The sequence below is a fragment of the Danaus plexippus genome, chromosome 10 (assembly GCF_018135715.1).
Source record: "Danaus plexippus chromosome 10, MEX_DaPlex, whole genome shotgun sequence".
NCBI classification, from domain to species: domain Eukaryota; kingdom Metazoa; phylum Arthropoda; class Insecta; order Lepidoptera; family Nymphalidae; genus Danaus; species Danaus plexippus.
In genome coordinates, this window is record NC_083543.1 from 6,702,332 (window position 1) to 6,724,845 (window position 22,514).

Here is a 22,514-nt window from a genome sequence, read left to right on the forward strand (position 1 = left end):
ACTACCAATTAATTTTTAATTTCGTATTTGAAATTAAGTACATCTACCAATTCGTAACTGTCCAACTAATTACAATCAGTTTCAATCATTAATCTTCACACACGATAGTGTCAAACAAGTTATATAATTAAAATACTATTTACAATCTGTATTTAGTCGCAGATGCAAACTTCTAATACAGGAAATAATATCTAATTAGTTATCAATTCTAAAACCTTTGTTAATCCATTTTGTATCTTGATAGCTGTTACACGCCCATGCCATACTACTTTTGTGGGTCTAATGAAGAGATTGTCGTGTCGTTTCGTGATGTGTCACGTCATCACGTGTCGTCCAAACCAAGTTCATTGCGATAATTCATTGATAACAGGCATCCAAGCGCCGATTTCATGAGCTCGTCTGAAGTGGCAAAGATATGATATACACATGTATTATCTATATATATATTTAGAATATCTGTTTGTATGTTGCTTTGCAGCAAAATCGTCGGTATTTTTGTCATCCGGGAATTTTATGGATTATTCATTGATCGTATGTTCCATATTCAAATTGCTCGTAAACAAACCTTTTCTCTTTTTTTTGGTCATGATCCCCGTAGACATCCAAAAATTAATCAGAGATTGATTAATTAAGGGATATTTATATTTGTCTAAACTATGTGTTTTAATCTTATAGATCTCATGTATAAATGAAACGTTAAATATATACCTACCTATATTATACTATTATTATTTTAAATGTTCAATTTTGCTTGTGTACATAATTATATACACAAATAAATAAAATGGAATGTTTGTTTGTAAGTAATATTAAAAGTATATAAATTTATTAATCTCACTAAATAGATAAGATAGTGGGAGGGCTGGACCGATTTTGAAGGAACGTTCACCGACATTTGAAACAGATATCTCTCAAACCTACCTGGGATTGTAATTTAATCCGTTACTGTAGTACTGGAATAACACATAGGAAACTTTTTGTAGCTAGTAGTACACCGTTTAAACACTAAATCTGTACGTAGTTCATATATAATTTTGATTAAAATCCACAATCCATAATTTTTTTTAAATCCACATACAAAGATTGAAAAAGATGCTATGAATGCCATAGTTATTGATTGTAATTATTTTCCTTGGCTATTTAAACAAGGCATTAGTAACGTTAACGCATTGAAAAAAATATTATTAGAATAAGTTAATACACCCTTTGTTATGTTGTTATTATAATTTCTATTGTGTTCATTATTAAAAATGGATTAAAAAGATAAAATGTTATATCTGTATTAAATTAGTTTGATATGAATTTAGCGTGCAAAGCGTGATCTCGGATTTCATTACAAATAATTGAATAGGTATAGTTCCTTGTCGTGTTTATATATGAATGTTCTGAAACTTATCTCTCACTGTTCTTCAACATTCGGTTAAGATGAAAGTGTATTTGGTATTTTTAGTCTTAGTCAGTGGATTATCTGCGAGACTTATATCTGAAGGTAAAGCAAATATCTGATAAATATATTATTCTATTGAATTATTTTAAATTAGGAATTATTGAATAAAATACACTAAATAGGATGTCGTTAGCCGAATTTTTAAAATCACCTATATTTCCTTTTTAGATGATTTGACCGGTCTGTTTAAGAAAATCATAAAAAACCAGGCCTCGGAAAATGATTTAAGTATGTTAAACGATGTTTTTCATATTTATAGACCAACGTACCTGATGAAAACACAGGAAACTCATACTAGAACAGTGAGTATTTGGACGTATCCGTCTTATCAATTGTAGCGAGAAGATCGTTTTAAGATACCTCCTTTAAAATTGTGTCCAAAGATTCTACTTGACAATACTATTTACATAGATACACATGTTAAAAGATAAATAAAGCGTCGAAAATAAGTTTGAAATATAATATATATATTTTATTAACAGACCCTGACCTGCCTACTATGTCGCAGTATATTTTCAGCATTCATAGACATGGTTGAAGAAAACCAATCCGAGCAGAATCTTATAAACACCATAACCACATTATGCTCCACTCTGGGAGTTCTTAGCCCGAAATCATGCAGTGGTCTTATCGATTTGAATTTGGTAAATATTTATATGAAATGAGTATCGTTTTATTTTACTTGTTTAGTTAAACGAGATTGTTGCTGCATTGTTATAACAACTATCTAATATACAATGTTTTGATAATTTTAGCCTATAATAATTTATATAATAAAAAATACTCCAGGCGTAGCCTCAAGAACTTTTTGTGGATTACTGTTTCAAACTGCCAATAATCCGAACTCTTGTGTTTACAATGATCCGAGATTTGAGTGGTCTGTTGATTTACCAGAACCTTCAGAATTTATGGAGACCGAGGTAACAAATTGCTAACATAAACTTCAATGATATTTTGTTGATTTAAATTTATTTAAAGATAATTTGTGATTATTGTGTTTTGTTTGTAGTCTCGCCAATCGAACTCGAAGCCACTGAAAATTGCTTTAATTTCGGATGCGCACATAGATCCGTTTTACGAACCAAATGGAGTCGCAGACTGCGATGAACCGACTTGTTGTAGGAAGGAACAAACTCCAAGGAGATTAACCTTCAATTATGACTTACTAGAGACTCATGTAGACAAAAGTCTGTCAAATACAGGTGATACATACATGCTGAATCTAGACGCAGCTACGGGTATTAAAAGTGTAAATATTGTGTCAAGAAATAACAACACTTCACCGCCCGCCGGTTATTGGGGAGATTATAGGAATTGCGACACCCCTCTATGGGCGTACGACGATGTTATTGAAAGAATAGCTTCCGCACATAAGGTAAGCACTTACCGGTAACAATAAATTTACTTGCTTAATGCTTTGTCAAAACGCGTTAGAAGTTTTTTTCCACACAATCCTAATATAAGCTTTTTCAAAAGTGCTCACGCAATAATTTCAGAGAATCGTAGCCCATAGGTAATTAATCCTTTGCAGGCATTATGTCAATTAATTAAAAGACATTATACAAGTTGCAAGAATCTGAAATAGAAATAGTACCTTTTGCGTTTAAATTTAAATCTTAATGAACTCTGACATGACATTACCATCATTTCACGAGGCAGCCATTAAAATTCTTTACACTACTTATGTATATATTACGAAACCAATATAGAATAATTACCTAATAATAATTACTATATAAATTGACATTTTAACTATTTTTAGGATATAGATGTAGTTTATTATATAGGTGATAATATTGATCATCACGTATGGGAGACGACATTTGAAATGATAAATGGTATGAACCAATATGTTATTGATAAAATGAGAAAAGAATTTGGGGACAATGTGTTGATTGTACCGTGTATAGGAAACCACGAATCTCAACCAACAAACCAGTGAGTACTATTGCAATATAACGTGCCAAAAGACTTAGTTCTCTGTTAAAAACTGACCCGGACTTAAAAACTTCCAAATCATAATAAAAATGATATGAGTGCATTTCCTAATAATCTTATATTTTTTTTTAATTAATTCAATTTGAGACAAGTATGTTAAAAAAACTTATGAGTAAGGTTTAATTGTAAATGACAAGTAGCTACATATAACGAATTATTGGCGAATTTAATTGAAACTTAGTTCAAAGTGTCTTATCCAGCGTCCTCTTTTTAGTGTCTGTTAATAAGGAATGATTGTTGGTCAGCATTAAATAAGCCAACACAAGTTTAATATAAAAATGATGCTTGGTTTTGGGTAAAAGAATGAAGATCTAAATGTTCTAAGTTCTATGCAAAATCGAAATATGTGTTTATGAAATTAAAATAACACTATGAACAAGTATTAACTCTTGATTCTTTGCTTCATTAGTCAGGTAGTCAATGTGAAATCTTAATGAAAATTAGATCTGACTCGGCCAGTTTTTATCAGTATTAAAATGTTGAATAACTTCATAAAATTACTGATGTAATGAAAACAAAATTTTAACCAAATCGCTACCGCTTATAATTTTGTACCATTCGTCGGAGCGTGATGCTGATTGGCTAGGGCGACAATGGCCGATTGTTTCGCGCGTATTACAAGTTTTTTTTTATGTGGACACCACTTACTTAATGACTTTTTTATTTTTTCCTATGCTTGCACACAATTACCGAGCTGGATTCCAAATTTCATCCTTCTAGGGCATCTGGAAGATGGTTAGATTTAGGTACTATATGTCAGTTAGCTTTAAAATTGACGACGTTTCGACCTTCATATCCTTATAACCATCTGATCTAGCTTCGTGATATTTGGGCTTCTACATATTCTTATGAATATAATCAAACAGACGTAGTTTTATGTGTTTACGTTTAAGAAGTTTTGAGTTATAGAAGAGTCAAAAGTGGCACCGAGTAGTTTGTGTAGTGGTTAACGCGGCAGCGTGTCAAGACTATTGGTTGACTTATAATGATTGAGTATCGAACACTAATATAGATAAGGTTTTAATAATTTAGATATAACATAAAACACTTTGTAACCTTTGCCAGGTAAAGCTGTGATGTATTTATTACCTTTTTTAGAGTATTTAATGATTAGGTACAAAGAAAAAACATTAGGGGTAGGGTACCTTTGTAGTGATTACACTTACCAAATTTAATACAGATTTGCTCCGAGTTCGATCAAAGGGGATAAACTCAATACGACTTGGCTTTACGAGGCCTTGGTTAAAAAATGGGACTACTACTTAACAGAGGAAGCCAAGATAACTATTTTGGAAAAAGGAGCGTTTACGAGACTCATTAAACCAGGATTAAGAGTGATTTCCATAAACAGTAACATTGCATATAGAAGCAATTGGTGAGATCATATTTATGCGTAATATAGGTGCACAGACAAGAACAGTATTTTTCATAAGTTTTTATATTTTTTATTCAATTAGGTGGCTGGTGTATGATCCATTGGAAGCAAAGAGACATTTAGAATGGTTAGTATCCGAACTATACAAAGCAGAAATCGCCGGAGAGAAGGTTCACATACTGTCTCACATTCCGCCAGGAGTACATGACCTCATTTACACTTGGACAAGGGAATATAATAGAATTATTAATAGGTAATAATTATTTTACCTAAAACTTATTGTTTCCCGAATATTCTAGAAATAAGATTGGTGTGTAAAAAGGCCGCGGAGTCGTTTTAGGGTGAGTGTTTTATAAAACGAGATACAAGCGGTATTACAATTTAAACATTTGTGTTTTCAGTTTATTACCGTAGTTAAATTAGACATCAAACCCTAGCTCGTAACATTATTTCATTTGAGGTATACAGGACTTTAGCGTCGTCTAGTTTACCATATCATACAAGTAGACCGTCCTTACCACAAAATAGCATCTTTCACCTTCATCGATAAGTTTCGTATTCACAAATCCTTACACTTTTATTATAACGCAGGTTATTGAATGAGAGAAACCGAATACCGATTGCAAAAAAAAAAATATTATGTAAATTAAAACAGGTACAAATAAAACTGCCAAGTAAATTGTCAAACCATACGGTTAAAAAAAAGAAATTCGCGAATTAAATCTTTGAAATTAGTCTTATCATTAAGATTCCAAAAGTTTTATTTCTGCCCATTTCTTTTTTTGTAACATAACTTGTGCTTTCATGACTGCCTTTTATATTAATATATAAAATAAATACAGCGACTGTTTGGTACTTTTTGTATTTTCTCAATGCCATAAAGTTCCACACAATAATCATAAAAAAATATTCGGTCAAGGACTTTAAATTTGTAATGAATATTTACAGATTTAAAAAAACGATAACTGCTGAATTCAATGGTCATTTGCATTCTGATGAATTCAAAATATTCTATAACGGCTCGGATCCTGTCGCGATGGCTTGGGGCGTAGGAAGTTCCACATCTTACTCGGATTACAACGTAAATTACAAAATCGCCACCATAGATAACAATACATTTGTGAGTATATTAGTATATGAGAACTCCTTTGTAATCTGTTTTTATTACTTAAACTTTGTCGCTATTATAAAAAAAAAATTATACCTACGTCGAGGTAATATGTATTTTTGTCTTGCTTAAAGTTTTAATTCGATTAAATGAAGTTAAAAATTATTGTCACCAAATACTTTTTGGTAAGATAAATAAGTTATTAGATTACTAGGTAATTACTACATATTTATCATCAGAACAGCACAGATCTTTCAAAATTCTACAGATTCCGCACAAATTGTATTCAAAATCACAATTGAATTAATTAATTAGGGACACCATTAAAATACATATTATATATAAAATAGTGTATCAATCCATCGTTTTTTAGGAACCATTGAACATAGTCAACTACATATACAATCTTACGGAAGCAAATCTTACACCGAATAGACGTCCTCATTGGTTCCAACTATATGACGTCAGAGGCACCTTTGGAATACCAGATCTATCGCCGGCATCATTAGACAACCTAGTATACCGAATGGTCACCAATCAAACTCAATATTTGGATCTATATGCCGCCTTCTACTCAAAACTAAGCGACACAAGATGGCCGAATTGCAATGACAATTGCAAAATTGACAACCTCTGTAAAACCGTTGTCACCGTGCTATGGGAGCGTTCGAAATGCGAAGAATTACGTTCGTTATATTTTTCATCGAAATTATAAATAAAAAACAAAATGTACGAATATGTTTTATTAACAAACAAATTATAGTTTATACCTATTACTAATGATCTAATATACTTAACCATTCCAATTGTGGTTTCCACCTCAATGATTCGCTTGGAATTTTATCTAATTCCGATAACTGTAACAAGAAAAACATAGTATTAAAATATTTTAGATTAATAAAAATTTATTAAATATGTTATCAATATTGTTTACTCTCAATTAAAATTATGATTATAACAATTATTACTTATTATCTTTCATTGGTTTATCGTTATCCTAAATATCCCTTTAACATAATATGTTGATAACAATACGGTTAAATAAAACTAATATTTTTCGGATTATACTACGCATATTTTATTATTTTTAAAAACTACACACTCCCGACGTTTCGGTTACTTTGCAGCAACCGCAGCAACCGTGAACACGGGCAGACGAGAATAATGAGGTTAATTATTGTATATGTATATTATATATAGTAAAAGTTTTAAAAATTTAAATATTGTTCCTAAAAGAGTTATTTTTTTATGTTCTTATACTACTTTAAGAGTGGGTATTTTTTTTTTTAAAGGAAAAAGATCGATCTAAATTCAACATACACTTAAAGCAAGTTCCACAAATGTGACCCTTAAATGAAGTTTTTTTCGTAATGTATCAGTGAAACGAATGTATCCTACAAATTTTTAAATTAAAATCTCAAACATGTCTTCGTTTCCTATTTTAGTAAACTACAAAAATTTATATGAATTAATTATAACAATTTAAATAACTATGAAACCAGTAATAATGTTACTAAGGATCAATTGTCCAAGAAGTATTTAATGAAATTATATCACATTGACATTTAATGGTTTTCTATAAATAAAATCTTTTATTACTTGTTTACGCCCGCGATTTTATATACATGGACTTCGGAATTGGGTTCAGAGAGAAATTTAAAAATGTGTATTTAATAAATGTGTGGAACTTAAAAATGTGTAACAGCTGACGGCGCCATCTTGTTTTTGATACGTGAGTTAATGCAAAATACATTTTCATAATTCTAAGTTTCTATATAAATACAACAGCCACCACGGGTGAGACATACATTATACATAGATAGTAATACATGGAATTATATTCACGTCACCCATTCATATTCTTCAAAAAGTGAATAGGACATCAAAAACAAACCTGCAGTTTAAAAAAACTAAGTTAACAATATTTTAGTGAAAGTGTTAAAGGGAAGGTATTACTTCAGCAATAATGATTCTTTAATTATATAATAAAGAGGTTTTAATATGTATTTGGACAAAAATATTTTTGATATCCCTGAACTTAGTCATAGACATTCATTTATATTTTTATGGCTCTGTCTTCCTTTGACCATTGCACATACTCAACTATCATATTTTTTATATGAGAATTTTGTTTTTTAAGTCATATAAATGTTTAATAGGGCCAATATCATGTAACATTTATATTATCAAGTGTAATAACCATTTAAAATATCTTCATTATATACCATCAATATTTAGAGAGTACTAAGTTCTGATTCAATAAGTTATTGGGCAGAGAAGATAAAAAAATAGTAAAAACATCATGTTTTAGTTTAGATATATGATATATGCCAAGATTATATACTTAAAGGCTATATATGTACTTATGGCCTTTGCTTTAATAATAAAAAAAAAATTGTCTTCATGTATAAATACCTGATGCCTGATAAAATGTACAATTTTTTCTACATTCTCGGCCTTAACATCATCTGACATTGAGTAGAACCTTCTCCATATAGCCCCTGCTAGAACTCTGTCATCATTCAATCCTTCATCATAACCAACTAATGCAGCTTGGAACTGCTCTGATAGTTCTGTTACTTGTTTCTTAGCTATGGCTGGATTAGCGCCCTGGAAAATAATTAAAAGAAAACACATCGTAAATAAAATTTATGGTTTATTTAAGTCATACACAACTTTTAGTTCATTTGTTTTTGCTTGAACAATGATAGTGATATAATTTTAACTCAAATTCAACTAACACAGTATTTTAAAATAAGTAACAAAAAATAAGAGAATTTGAATTACCTCTAACATTTTTATCCTGTTTCCGACATCTGCCCACTGTGCTTCTATAATACAATTCCTTACAAAGTATCCATCGCCTTTCACATACTTCTTTTTACCAGTGGCTGATGATATATCCACAGCCATATAACGGACTAGCAACATCCATACATGTAACTCCGTTACTATGAACCATGATGCAAATGTGTCCGGCAGTTCAAGTTTTTCAAACCATTCATTATATGCCACCTTATCTGGTACACTTTCATATAAAACATATCCTGTGAGTTTTAAGCGCTGTAGAAGGAAATATTTTGAATGTAAAATAGGTTTACATATTTGTGATTTTCGTGTACACAATTTGTTATATTACATTTATCTAATTTTTTTTTATGTGACAGGTGGCAAACCAGCAGACAACCTATGTGATGGGCAGTAGTTACCGTCGCCCATGGAAATCCGCAACATAGTTGTTTTAGATGCCTTGCCATCCTTGATTGTTGAGGAAAAGGGAGGAGTGGCAAAAAGGAAATGGTAGGAAAAGATGGGAATAGGGAAAGGGCAACTGGCTCTCTCATTCATCGGACGAAACACAGCCGCTAAAGGCTACTTCACGTCGATCTTCTGTGAGAGGGTGGTACTTCCTCAGTCGAGCTAGCCCATGTTCGAGCTGCAGTAACTTAACCAAAGCTAGGGTCTACCACCTTATAAATTTTATAGTATTTTATAGTGTCCGCGAAATCATAATTTAGAGGTTATAAAAAGAATAACAAATAATTTTCACCGTTCTATCCTGATCCATCCATCCTACTGCATTCATAAACTTCTTTAAATAAGTTTCCTTTATCGTTGCAGTACATTGTTGTCTTGAATTTATGGGTTTTGGACTCAGAATACCCGAGCATGGTCTTGCATAATCAATTTTGCTTAAGGCAATTTGTCGCCATAAAATCTAAATAAAACTATATTTATAATTATGGATTCATATAAGATTTAATTCAATTGATGTTGGAGTTAAATGCTTACCCGAGAAAGTTGGCGGTTTCTTAACATTTTTATTAAAATTAAAGGTCTTGTCAATAGTTTATTAAAAGTCCTTTAATTTCATATATTAACAGAATGCATTTCTAATTAACGTAACTTAGAAGTGAAAACAATAATGTATGTGTAATATTAAAATAATTTTTAAGTTTATTGGCAATTTTTCATAATGTTTTTAAATATTATGTCAATTTAGGTCAATATAAAGTGCGAACGAGACAAATATATTTTTCAGAACATTTCAATTGGAAGATCTCTTTGAATTTTTGGCTTTGAATTCTACAAATTTCACAGACAATCAAAAACAGCTGATTGTCAATTATATTATATTTTTTTGTTTTCCTTGTTTCATTAATAACTTTAGATGTATATACGCCTATTAACGATAAAAAACTATTGTATGTATTATTATCTACTCTGTATACTCTTACATAATATATTTTTAAAATACTCTCGTTATATAAGTTGAGATTCTCAAACTAAAAATAATTAAAAAAATTTAAGTTTCTTTCTATTACTATTATTTTTTATAAGATGAACGGTAAAGTTTAAACAAATATATAGAAATGAAATTGTGGTAAAAAAAATATTTTTTTTATCCTTTTTTTATCTGTGGTTGTAGAACGTCGTCCGTCTTTGAATATCTACTTAGATAAATTTTATAGGTTACATAATTTTGCTCTGCGGTCGCCCATTACGATTCATCCAGGGGCTACTTTAGTAAAATGTTTGGTGCTGTAAGCAGGGTCGGCAGCGGCTTTTTAGCCGCTAAAACAGCAGCTGAAAAAGTACTTTCAGAATGTGGCAAAGTTGCAGCAGTTGCTGGAAACAAGAGGGATTACGCAGCTAAGGCCTCTGGAAAAGGGCAAGGTAAGGTGGTTGCAGTCATTGGTGCTGTTGTGGACGTGCAATTTGAAGACAATCTTCCTCCCATTCTAAATGCCCTCGAAGTCCAAGACCGATCTCCCCGCCTGGTACTGGAGGTGGCCCAGCACTTGGGTGAGAACACCGTCCGTACCATCGCTATGGACGGTACCGAAGGTCTCGTCCGTGGACAGCCCGTCCTGGACTCCGGCTCACCCATTCGTATTCCTGTGGGAGCAGAGACCCTCGGCCGTATCATTAACGTGATCGGAGAACCCATCGACGAGCGTGGCCCCATCCCCACCGACAAGACGGCCGCCATCCACGCTGAAGCTCCCGAGTTCGTGGACATGTCCGTACAGCAGGAGATCCTGGTCACCGGTATTAAGGTAGTAGATCTTCTCGCTCCCTACGCCAAGGGAGGTAAGATCGGTCTGTTCGGCGGTGCCGGTGTCGGCAAGACCGTACTTATTATGGAACTTATTAACAACGTAGCCAAGGCCCACGGTGGTTACTCTGTATTCGCCGGTGTCGGCGAACGTACCCGTGAAGGTAACGATCTGTACCACGAGATGATCGAGTCTGGTGTAATTTCCCTCAAGGACAAGACCTCTAAGGTAGCTCTGGTATACGGTCAGATGAACGAGCCCCCCGGCGCTCGTGCCCGTGTCGCCCTCACCGGATTGACCGTCGCCGAGTATTTCCGTGACCAGGAAGGTCAGGATGTACTTCTTTTCATTGATAACATTTTCCGTTTCACACAAGCTGGTTCAGAGGTATCCGCTCTGTTGGGTCGTATTCCCTCCGCCGTAGGTTACCAGCCTACCTTGGCCACTGACATGGGTACTATGCAGGAGCGTATCACCACGACCAAAAAGGGCTCTATCACCTCCGTACAGGCCATCTATGTGCCAGCTGATGACTTGACTGACCCTGCCCCAGCCACCACCTTCGCTCACTTGGACGCCACAACTGTGTTGTCTCGTGCCATCGCCGAGTTGGGTATCTACCCAGCTGTGGACCCTCTCGACTCCACCTCTCGTATCATGGACCCCAATATCATTGGTGCCGAGCACTACAATGTCGCCCGTGGAGTCCAGAAGATTCTCCAGGACTACAAGTCACTTCAGGACATTATCGCTATCTTGGGTATGGACGAGTTGTCTGAAGAAGACAAGCTGACCGTAGCCCGCGCCCGTAAGATCCAGAGATTCCTGTCTCAGCCCTTCCAGGTAGCCGAGGTGTTCACCGGCCATGCTGGAAAACTTGTGCCTCTTGAGGAGACCATCAAGGGATTCTCTCAAATCCTTCAGGGAGAGTATGATCACCTACCAGAAGTTGCATTCTACATGGTTGGACCCATTGAAGAAGTTGTAGCTAAAGCTGAAACCTTGGCCAAGAACGCGTAAGAGTAAACCGTGTTTGAAAGCAAATGTAATCTTACTTCGTAAATAAACTTAGTGGTAATAATGATGGGTTTTATTTACCTTTACAAGAATTTTATTAAATTATCTCTATATAAAATGTTAAATGTATTTATATATTATTTTAAATTTCTGTCATAGGAATAATTATGTAACAGATATTTTAAGACTTTTCAATGTTAGTAGTGGTTTAAGAATAAAATTTCAACTTTTCGTTTTAGATTTTTGGTTGATAAATTAAAAAAATATACTTCATTATAACCTCCCACTAAAATTTATCTGCACCTAGGAAGGGTCATGATTATGTAACTACTAGAGATTTTTGTCAATTGTCTGTTTTTTATTTTTATTTAGAAAGCATGGTGAATAGTAAACTCATGGTAAATGATTTGTTTCTAAATACATTCTTAGCATCTCCGATGTTGAATATAGGTTAATAATATCATACAAGTAGGTAAACTTAATATCTTTTATTTTTCTACCTAAAATTAATTGTAGAACTTTACACAACTTAAAATTAACTTCACAACATAAAATTAATACTATTATGCACAAGCAATACATATTTTTTATCTGTATTTCAACCAGATTGCATCACGGCCTCTTCCAATTCTATACATTCTATTAATTGTGATTCGGGCTTGTCTTCCACCAAGTCAGTTATGTCATTTTCTATTTTAATGTCTTTTTTAGGTTCTTCCAGACTGTTTTCACCGGTAGGATTTGATGGATTTGCAGCATTCGTTTTAACTTTTTCGTTTTCATTCTCATCACATTTCTCGTCGAGTGCCACAGGGGCGTCGCTGGCTGGTATTGATCTGCTTATAGAACAATCCACTTTGGGAACTTTCACAACAACGACCTGTTCGGTTTTTATTTCATCATTTTTCGTGGTGGTCTTGTTCGGATCTTTCAATTTTATTGTTTGAAATTTCAGTGTTTTTGTTCCATCGGTGCTCCTATTGATAGGTTTGATTACCAAAATTTTAGTTTTCATACCGGCTTTTGTGAAGTCCGTGATATTTTTCTTTATTAAGGGATTTTGTATAACCTCCAAACTTTGTCTTCGGAATTTTATAGGAAGTATTGTTGGTACATTCACATTAGTTTTAGTTTGTTCGGATGAGGCACTCTCGTCAGATTTTGCTTCTATTTCAGATACCTTATTCTTTTCTTCCTTTTTCTCTTTATTGTCGTCGCTGACCGTTTTATTATCTACTTGAGGTATCGGCTCGGTTTCTTTTGGAGTTTCATTAGCGGATACATTTGCTTCTTTTTCCTCACATTTTTTATTTACAACTTTAGTTATCACCAATTCCTTACAGAGATTTGATAGAGTGGAGGCGTCTATTATTTTAGTGGGACTAGGGTGGGAGATTTCTTTTGTTTCTTCATTTTCAGCCTTCTTAGGCGATATTTTATCTACTCTATTAATTTTAGGCACCAGAGGCCTCACAAAAATATTTGATACACGAGGTTCTTTTGAAGTGTTAAACACAGCAAAGGTTGCAGTCTTCATATGGGCTTGAGCTTTTTCTACCGAGGACCTCGACATCGTCACTAGTGCACCACAACACTCTTTATTGATGAGCTCGTACTGTGGGTTAACATCTTGTTGTACTTTCTTCTTAGAAGGAGCAGTTTTTGGTGTGACTTGTGAATCGCGATAGCCCTGCGCTTCCATTTTTAACAAATTCGACAGATCGTATTCGAAATCTTCGTTCTTGCGTTTAGTTTTCTTACGAACTGGTCTACGGCATGCTACGGATGTCATGTTTTCGCGCTTTGCTATTTTCTCATCAACTTCATCCAAATCTGATGAATTTTCTTCGAATATTTTTGAATTGGAGGACGAATCATTTTCTCCTAACAAAACTCCTTTATGCATAACCTCTTTACTTTCTTCGTTGTCATCTGGAATGAATTTTTTTTTTAGTTACAAATAAATTTAATGTAAATAAAATATCATAATATTCATGGCCAACATCCCAACACAACATAATATTGACAATACCTATAACAACAGTATCCTTTTTCTTCTTTCCGATGTTTTTGACCAGTCGTGCTTTGCGTTTTCTCGAACCGGTTTCGACTCGTGTACTGCTGGAGGAGCTATCGTCAGATAATCTGCTGGAGTCACTGGAACATCTGCTTGGACGTCGTGAATCTGGACTAGTTTCATTAGATTCGGTTAGTTCTTCCACGGGGGAAGATAGTTCGCTGGCTTCCGAACCGTCTATGGCTTTTACGGTACTATAGTAGAAATCAGTATCGCCTTTGAGTTTGTGGACAACTTTGACGTGTTCCGGGAGTTTATCAAAGTTGAAATGCTTAAAGTTGCAAAGTTTACAGGCGTAGCGCAACCATTTATAATGTCCAGCGACGTGTTCTAATAATTCACCTATTTGTTCAAATTTACTATTACATTTTTTACATAAAAGTTGATCTATTTCGACATCTGATTGTAATCTCTTTTTGAACGCGTTCAGATTGCTCTTCTCCGCTTGTTGGGCGAATGGTAATTTATTTATAAGCGTATTCGTGTAATACTGTAGAGTGTTCCCAGTTGGCACGTCTTGAGTGTCGTCATCTCTGTAATCCTCGGTCTCTTGTTGTTTCACATCAACTGTACTCATCACAGCTTCCTCGAGCGGTTTCGGTTCTTTCTCTTTGATTTCTTTTTCTGGCGGCTTTTCAGACTTTTCCTCGGATGGTTTATTTTCTGAAAAAAATCATAATTTCATATTTAGTAATACTAACCTCTATATGCAATAAAGGGCTATCTTATTTTCAGCGTGACAAAAACGTCATTCTTATTTATGTAAAACTTTCAGGAATAAAGGATAAAGCTAAATTATTGCCATAATAACCAATTTTCCAATGTTTTGTTTTTTATAGTATCGAAATTCAATTAATTAGACAATAGACATAAACTTTAATTAAATACTTATTTGTTGGTAAGTTCAAAATATAACATTATTATTTCGACCTACTAGTTCTAATATCTCATGGAAAATACAAAGCATTTTGCAGATGCTTATTGTTCAATAAGTGATTATTACAAGCTTTAAATGCTATTTTATTGTCGTGTTATTACAATCCACAAATTTAATTTCCATTTCCTCCGAGTACAGTTTCGATTGAAATATTTGTCATTCATATCCCAAGTACGTAAAATATAATTTTACAGCAAAAACCATCTTCATATCAATGCCACTTTTTTCGAAGAGTTTAAGGATGTAACCACCAAAAATAAAAAACCACGACCTGCCATTTTGAAGTATCTTATATGTATATTACCATTGTTTCTGTTCATGACGAGGTACGGCGCGCTCTGTTCCTTGTGATAGTCCTTCCTAATCTGTATCTGTATTCTTCGTGTGTGTCTCCTAGCGCACGTGTGTGCGTGTGCTGCGAGCGCGGCTCGACGCTCGAACGACCGCCCACAACCACCGCAACGACGACCTTCGCCTTCCACCTCCAACTCCCAAGACTGACACCGTAATACGAACTTGAGTGTATTAGATCCAAATAAGTTGATGACTATTTTTTATACTATATGAACAGTTTTATATTAGAGCTAAGATGTATATTTTAATGCATTTCTTATTGGACCTATTCTGACTGGACCTTCACTATTGTCATAAGGCGTAACTCGGGCTACTTTTATTAAGAGTGTTTATTCATACAACAAATAACTATTAATTAATATATATTTATTTATAATTGAGATATGTAGATGACTGTCAAAGATCAATATTCCTGTTGAACGTATGACAATCATTTGACTAACAAAGTTTATTACCTGATTCTCTTGATAGATTCTCTCTTCCTCTGTTATTTTTTGTGCTGGAAAATTTTTCAAAACAGACTTCCGTTTCTCGTAAAATGCTGGCGGGTTGTTCATTTTAAATGCCTTAGCTTGTATAGACTCTCGGAGTCGACGGATTTGAGCAGCTGTTTTTCTATAAAAAAAATATGGGTTCACATAATTATGAAAAGATTATATAATTATATAAATAATGCAGATCGCATATCTACCTGTGTACTTTGAACAGATGTCTATATACACTCCAGGATGTGGAGAAGATATCCAAGCAATCGGGACAGGGATAGACCAAACGGCTCTCTAAATGTTTATATTTCATATGGAACTTTAACGTTTTCTGAGTTGAAAATTGCAAATCACCTGAAAATAGAACATAATAAGAAAACATGTACTTTAAATTTGTACTATTAATTATCTATAAGGTAATGACTTACAAATTTCACATTTCAGTACACCATGTTTGACCGAGTACGGTGCACCTTCATTATCTTCGTCGTCACTGATTTGTATAACATTTTCTGTATTCATTTGTACGTCGTTCGTTTGTACTTTGAATGTGCCATCGCTTTGTAACACTGCATTCTCTTGAGACAACATCTTGTCCAATTCACTAACCTGTAAGTATCAAGCAAAATTAATAATATACTGGTGTCTGGTTATAACAAATTATTAATAAAAAATATTTAATATATACTTTTACAAGTCTTTATTTTCCTTGCGATATGTTGTATGCTTTTGAATTACTAAAAATCATACTGTATTAAATTTTAAAGTGACAAAAACAGAATCTCCTTTATTTTAGTTTATTAAAACCATCATTTTTTAGTACATACTAAATTAATTTCTAACTATGCTGATTCCTTACTTGCTTAAAACAATCAGCATATAAATAGTTGCATAATGATAACTTTTTTTGGTCCTAAAAATATCATGACAATAGAACAAAACCTGAAGCCAGCAACTATGACAACACATTGAAGTTTAAATCCTATCGAAATATGTCTTTCATTAAACTAGAATACAGTGATTTTAAATAATGTTAATCTATATAAATCTATATTACTATATCATTAACAAAAAAAAACCTATCAATTGGCTTGTAAATTTTGTCATCAACCATTAAAAAACAACAGAAAATTTTGAATGATTATGTAATAAATATTTATATGTATATAAAGCATTCACTACCCATACTAACAGAACCTTTACATAAATAACGTTTACCTCAGCCTTCATTGTATCAGTTTTGTTCACATCACTTTCAATATTTTGGAAAACAGCAACATTACTTTTTGGTATTTTTTGAAACACTAAATTTTGTTCCTTTAATTGCTTCTTTTGTACTCCTTTAGTTTTAGATATCCTTTCTATTATATCTGTAAGATCCTTTGTGAGTGGGATCCTTTCTTCCGTCTCCTCTGTATCCATTTCATTGGAGTCATTTTCTTTTCTTAATATTTCCTGATAGCTCTCTTCGAGTTTTCGTATTTTCAAAATTTCATTTAGCTTTAAAAAAATTAAATTACATTTATATATATATAATCTATAAATTACTCTCTAAGAAAAGAAGATAAAAATTTATTACAAATTAAATAAAATTCGTTTCAAAGTAAATCTTTTTTAACTAATGTACATGTATACTTACAGAGGAGGTATTTTTAATGAAATGTCCATGTTCAGAGGGATTAAACTTTTCTTTACAGTAGACACGCTTATGTGATATAAAATTGGCTAAACTTCTGAATATATTTCTGCATACTTTACATTCATATAATAAGTCACATTCATTGCTGAGTAAACCTTTGAGCTATAAAATAAATTTTATAAATGTATTTAAAATTTTACTTATTAACACAATTAATTGAAAATATTTTAGTTTGTTTTAATAAATATTCAATGCACTGTACCTCCTCAGTGGCTAAGTCGAAAACTTTTCTTGCTTGAGCAAAGCCTGTAACACTAGTATGTATTGGTTTTCTCAGCAAGGAGAAGTCAAGGTCCTCTGTTTCCTCAATAGATTGACCAGCAATTCTGTTTGATTTACCCTTTTCTTCCTTTTTCTTAGTGTTTATTTTGTTACCAGCCATTCTGACATCTAGAAAGTAATAAAGTTACATTAAAATATACACATGTGTTAATCTTCAATGATCCTCATAAACACGTAATCTATGTTTTCTTGAGACTTATTTATTTAAAAATGTTTAATTTCTTTCTTCATTTTCAACTTGCACACCAAACTAGCTTTCATCGAGAGATTTTGATAAAATTTACATTTTTACAATAACGCCGACCTACCAAGGTATTTCCTTCAATGCTTCCCTGCCAAACGTATATTATTTATTCTTATCTAAATAATGTAACTTTCACTTTATTTAAGTAAATTCGCGGAAATTTATGTCACCATTATATAGTTTATTAATTCCAAGCATGGTATAAAATCACGAGGGATTAGGTACCTACCAAACTGATCGCAGACTGACAGTCTCTCCCTTAAATTTTGACGACTAGGTCGATTATCATCTCACACAACCATATTAAACTTGGATCGGAGGTGTTACAGAAAACTAAGCAAGCAGTTAAAAGCATACATAAGCTACCATATATGTGAAACTGCTAACTCGAAAATTCGTATGTTTCAACAAAATCACCACCATCACGCCATTTTTAACAAATGAATACATACATAGTACAAATTAGTACCTAGAGCCAGCCAGTCAACTACTAATACCTGATAGTATGCTATGTACCTAGATACATACCCTTATTTTTAAAATTAGTATATAAAAACACTAAGATTCAACTTTTAAAAAATTTTATTTATGTTATTTATTTTTTAAATATATGATATAAAATTATTTTAAAATATTTCTTATTTTTACTGACAACTTGTTAATAGACGTCACTGTCATTTGTAGACAAGAAGTTAAAAATTAAAATAATAATACCTACTTAGGAATTAATTGTATTGAAATTTTGAATTAAGTGCTCGCTGAAACCTTTTTGCTAGTTATCCTTTAGTATTGTGATTGAAAAATCGTGTAAGGCGTTTTTTTCCCTACATTATAATTATAAAAAAAAGTTGATAATCGTTATAATTAGTGCATTAAATTATTGTTTTTTGTATGTCAGACTACTAAATAAATGCCGGTTGAGGCAAATATTCCAAGTCTTGTAGCATATTTTTCATTTTATAGATAATGGGTGACGGTGAGGCTGTGAAGTCTGATTATCAACAAAGGAGATGGCACAACGTAAGAAAAGTATTAGAGAGATCCGGACCATTTTGTCATCCCGATTTCGAGCCGTCCGCTGAAATATTAGATTTTATAATGAATTCGTGCAAAGTTCTCGTCGTTGGTGCTGGAGGCCTCGGATGCGAACTACTCAAGGATTTAGCATTGATGGGTTTTAAGAAAATACATATAATTGATATGGATACTATTGAACTTTCAAACCTCAACAGACAGTTCCTGTTCAGAAAGAATGATATTGGTTTATCAAAAGCTAAATGTGCAGTAGAATTTGTAAATAAAAGGTTGTACTTTCTTTCATTTTATTCCATATAAAATATATGTAAAATATTTCTATAATCTCATGATCTATTACTTCTAGAGTGCCAGGTTGTGAAGCAGTGGCCCATCACTGTTCCATTCAAGATATGGATGAAGGATTTTATCGTCAATTCCATATTGTAGTGTGCGGTCTAGACTCCATTGTGGCAAGGCGCTGGTTAAACGGGATGCTTATGTCTCTACTTCAATATAATGATGACAGTAATGCATCGCTTATATTTTAATAATACCTGAAAAATGTCACAAATCTCAAATAGCAGTGTCATATAAACAGTTTGATCTGCAATCATTCTTATAAATAATCACATATAAAACACTTGATAATGCCGCTTTTATTTCCTTTCAGGAAGTTTAGATCAGAGCAGCGTTATCCCATTGGTGGATGGAGGCACTGAAGGGTTCAAGGGCAATGCAAGAGTCATATTACCAGGAATGAGCGCTTGTATTGAATGTACCCTAGATCTATATCCTCCTCAGAAAACATTTCCATTATGTACCATTGCTAACACACCAAGGTTTATACCAATATTTACCAACCCTATAATTTTATTATTTTTTCAATACATAATAATTATAATATTTACCAACCCTATATATATATATATTTTTTTTAATACATAACAATTATATTATTATAAAATAAATATATTGAGATAACTTAGATGAAGAAGAGTTGAGTCATTAATCAGAATTATAATGCCTCAGGTTACCGGAGCATTGTGTGGAATATGTGAAAGTACTTCAATGGGGTAAAGAAAATCCATGGGGTTCTTCAACTACCTTGGATGGTGATGATCCTCAACACGTAGCATGGGTATATGAAAAGGCCCAAGAGAGGGCTATGAAGTATGGAATCACATCGGTAACATATAGATTAACACAGGGTGTATTGAAAAATATCATTCCTGCTGTCGCCAGCACTAATGCTGCTATAGCTGCTGCTTGTGCTACTGAGGTTAGTAATTATTTAAGCACATTTTATATATGCCCATCTCTTATACAGATCTTTTCATATATCGGAAACATACAAGTGACTTTAGTAATAATTTGTATAGCTTATTTAAATTTACATATAATTTGACTGAGCTGTATTTAATGCATAAGATAGAAAAATAAAATAAAACAGTCAAATACATGTATTTGTTCATTGTATATATAAATGATAGTTCTTATAATAGAAATGAAGTTAATTCCAGGTTTTTAAACTAGCGTCATCCTGTTGCATTAATATGAACAACTATATGGTGTTAAATATGTCGGATGGTTTGTACACATATACTTTTAATGCTGAGAGAAGACAAGACTGTGTTGCGTGTAGTAATTCTACAAGGACTATGGAAATTGACTGTAATGCCACTCTACAAGCTATTTATGATAAGTTATGTGAAGATAGAGGTTATTTAATGAAGAGTCCAGGTTAGTGGATTTGTATGAAGCTAATACCATCTAAAGATCTTAAATAAGATGTAACCCAGTTTATTATCACCAAATGTATTTCAGGTATAACAACTATAATTAATGGCCGCAATAAAACACTTTACATGTCGTCCATTAAAAGCATTGAAGAAAAGACGAGGGATAATCTTAAGAAGAAAATATCTGAACTTGGTTTATACAATGGAGCAGAAATCTTAGTTGCAGATATAACAACCCCTAATACTTTGACGGTTAAGTTGAAGTTTTCTGATGTTGATGTAGATATGAAGGGGTAAAATGTTACATAGTTATACAGGTGCTATGTATAACAATTTAAAAGAATTAAAAATATATCAACTAGAATGTCCTATTCACAGTATGAATATAGTGTTTATTTCTTGGATGACAAAAAAAATTAACATTTTTTATATACTTGTACATTTTTCTTATGTACATATTTTCTTAACATGCATAAAGCATGTCAGTGTTGTGATGTTATATCCCCTGGTCATTTTGAAATATCTACTGTGTATGGGATTCTAAAGGACGATAGAAATATTTGTAATACTGGCTATATATAAGTGGCTTCTCACAGAAATAGTAAAGGAAAACAATCAACCATCCTCTATAAAGTTCATAAGGTCAAAGTTTTTATACAATTCCGTTTGAAGTAAATATTGTTTTTTTTTATATATATTTAAGTGTATAATAAAAGCTTGTTCTTAATTAATTGTTTTTTTTTATGTTCATTATCTTAAATTCACATCACTACAGGACTAAGGTATATAAGAATAACTTTACTATTTTGCATTCATAAAATTAGAGCAGTGACCAAAACATTATGAAGAAGACATTTGCCTACGAAAGAAAATATTTTGTTGAATTTTCAATTTATAGGTACAAGGTTAGTGGCAGTTTTGGTTAGGGCACAAAATTAATTTAGTAAGCGAGTTTTGTTATCGTAATTAATAGAAATTAAACGTGAATTATGGATTTCCATATACATATTGAAATTCAAAGTCTCACAATATATGAAATCAAAGGTTACATAAAAATGAGGAAACTCTCTACTACGATTTACTAGCATACTACGGTTTCGTATATTTTAGCTCTCATGAAAAACCAAAAACCAATTCGAATCGTGTGAAATAGATATCGAAGTTCGAACCCAATTAAAAGACACCTACGCTGAAAAATGAGATACTGAATCGTCAATTAATGCCACACAGTGTGTATATAGAAAATTTGAGTGTGCAACATTCATAAAATCTAATTCCTTGGAATGTTTATATGCTTAATAACTACATGTATTTCTGTCACACGACAAAACGGATAGCTTTCAATTAAGACAACATGCTGAAATTGATATTTTCTTATATAAATTAACAATAAGACTAATATTATGAGCAATTTTTAGTTCCGTAGTCGTAATTTAAAAAAAAAGGTATTTTTATGACTATTTATTAAATTTATGAGGTTTCCTTTAAAATTAAATATTAATTTCTTAACAAAATTAATGTTTTATAAATTAAAATGGACTTGCATAAATCATCAAAAATAATTCTAATTAAATTACATTTGTTCTAATTAGAGAAAAATCAGGACTAGAATGTATGATAGTTTATATTAGGCTATTTATTCCAGAAGCTGAAGCTGAATTGAAACCAGTTTCTA

General features: G+C 32.6%; 5 protein-coding genes and 1 long non-coding RNA gene across 7 annotated transcripts; 3 read left to right on the forward strand and 3 right to left on the reverse strand.

The window, feature by feature from the left end:
• The first annotated feature begins 1,351 nt into the window (after positions 1 to 1,351).
• LOC116767029 (sphingomyelin phosphodiesterase-like) lies at positions 1,352 to 6,643 on the forward strand. The gene is made up of 10 exons (XM_032657177.2): positions 1,352 to 1,489; positions 1,616 to 1,749; positions 1,930 to 2,091; positions 2,203 to 2,367; positions 2,457 to 2,822; positions 3,210 to 3,385; positions 4,626 to 4,820; positions 4,903 to 5,073; positions 5,769 to 5,940; positions 6,302 to 6,643. The coding sequence occupies exons 1-10, from the start codon at positions 1,426 to 1,428 to the stop codon at positions 6,641 to 6,643; spliced, it is 1,947 nt and encodes a 648-aa protein (XP_032513068.2). The 5' UTR covers positions 1,352 to 1,425.
• Positions 6,644 to 6,656: 13 nt separating this feature from the next.
• LOC116767028 (ubiquinol-cytochrome-c reductase complex assembly factor 1) lies at positions 6,657 to 9,934 on the reverse strand. The gene is made up of 5 exons (XM_032657176.2): positions 9,721 to 9,934; positions 9,479 to 9,646; positions 8,716 to 8,991; positions 8,344 to 8,538; positions 6,657 to 6,785 (listed from the first exon to the last, which is right to left on the reverse strand). The coding sequence occupies exons 1-5, from the start codon at positions 9,745 to 9,747 to the stop codon at positions 6,705 to 6,707; spliced, it is 747 nt and encodes a 248-aa protein (XP_032513067.1). The 5' UTR covers positions 9,748 to 9,934; the 3' UTR covers positions 6,657 to 6,704.
• Positions 9,935 to 10,360: 426 nt separating this feature from the next.
• On the forward strand, positions 10,361 to 12,069 carry LOC116766731 (ATP synthase subunit beta, mitochondrial-like). Its single transcript, XM_061521659.1, has one exon. It carries the CDS (start codon positions 10,461 to 10,463, stop codon positions 12,006 to 12,008), a length of 1,548 nt encoding a protein of 515 aa, XP_061377643.1. The 5' UTR covers positions 10,361 to 10,460; the 3' UTR covers positions 12,009 to 12,069.
• A 409-nt stretch (positions 12,070 to 12,478) lies between these two features.
• On the reverse strand, positions 12,479 to 18,537 carry LOC116766768 (uncharacterized). Of its 2 annotated transcripts, none has more exons than XM_032656857.2 (10): positions 18,313 to 18,537; positions 17,760 to 17,947; positions 17,498 to 17,659; positions 17,077 to 17,358; positions 16,287 to 16,467; positions 16,065 to 16,212; positions 15,829 to 15,988; positions 15,324 to 15,516; positions 14,038 to 14,745; positions 12,479 to 13,937 (listed from the first exon to the last, which is right to left on the reverse strand). In XM_032656857.2, the coding sequence occupies exons 2-10, from the start codon at positions 17,937 to 17,939 to the stop codon at positions 12,604 to 12,606; spliced, it is 3,348 nt and encodes a 1,115-aa protein (XP_032512748.2). In that variant the 5' UTR covers positions 17,940 to 17,947; positions 18,313 to 18,537; the 3' UTR covers positions 12,479 to 12,603. The 2 variants fall into 2 exon arrangements, with proteins under 2 accessions (XP_032512748.2, XP_032512749.2); XM_032656858.2 differs by lacking the exon at positions 18,313 to 18,537 and adding an exon at positions 18,148 to 18,269.
• A 222-nt stretch (positions 18,538 to 18,759) lies between these two features.
• On the forward strand, positions 18,760 to 21,286 carry LOC116766743 (NEDD8-activating enzyme E1 catalytic subunit). Its single transcript, XM_061521660.1, has 7 exons — positions 18,760 to 18,890; positions 19,047 to 19,387; positions 19,465 to 19,625; positions 19,771 to 19,939; positions 20,130 to 20,379; positions 20,621 to 20,840; positions 20,925 to 21,286. The coding sequence occupies exons 2-7, from the start codon at positions 19,050 to 19,052 to the stop codon at positions 21,134 to 21,136; spliced, it is 1,350 nt and encodes a 449-aa protein (XP_061377644.1). The 5' UTR covers positions 18,760 to 18,890; positions 19,047 to 19,049; the 3' UTR covers positions 21,137 to 21,286.
• LOC133318971 (uncharacterized) lies at positions 19,389 to 22,158 on the reverse strand. Its single transcript, XR_009752690.1, has 2 exons — positions 22,028 to 22,158; positions 19,389 to 19,654 (listed from the first exon to the last, which is right to left on the reverse strand). It is a non-coding gene; the product is annotated as an uncharacterized LOC133318971 (long non-coding RNA).
• Between the last annotated feature and the right edge of the window lie 356 nt (positions 22,159 to 22,514).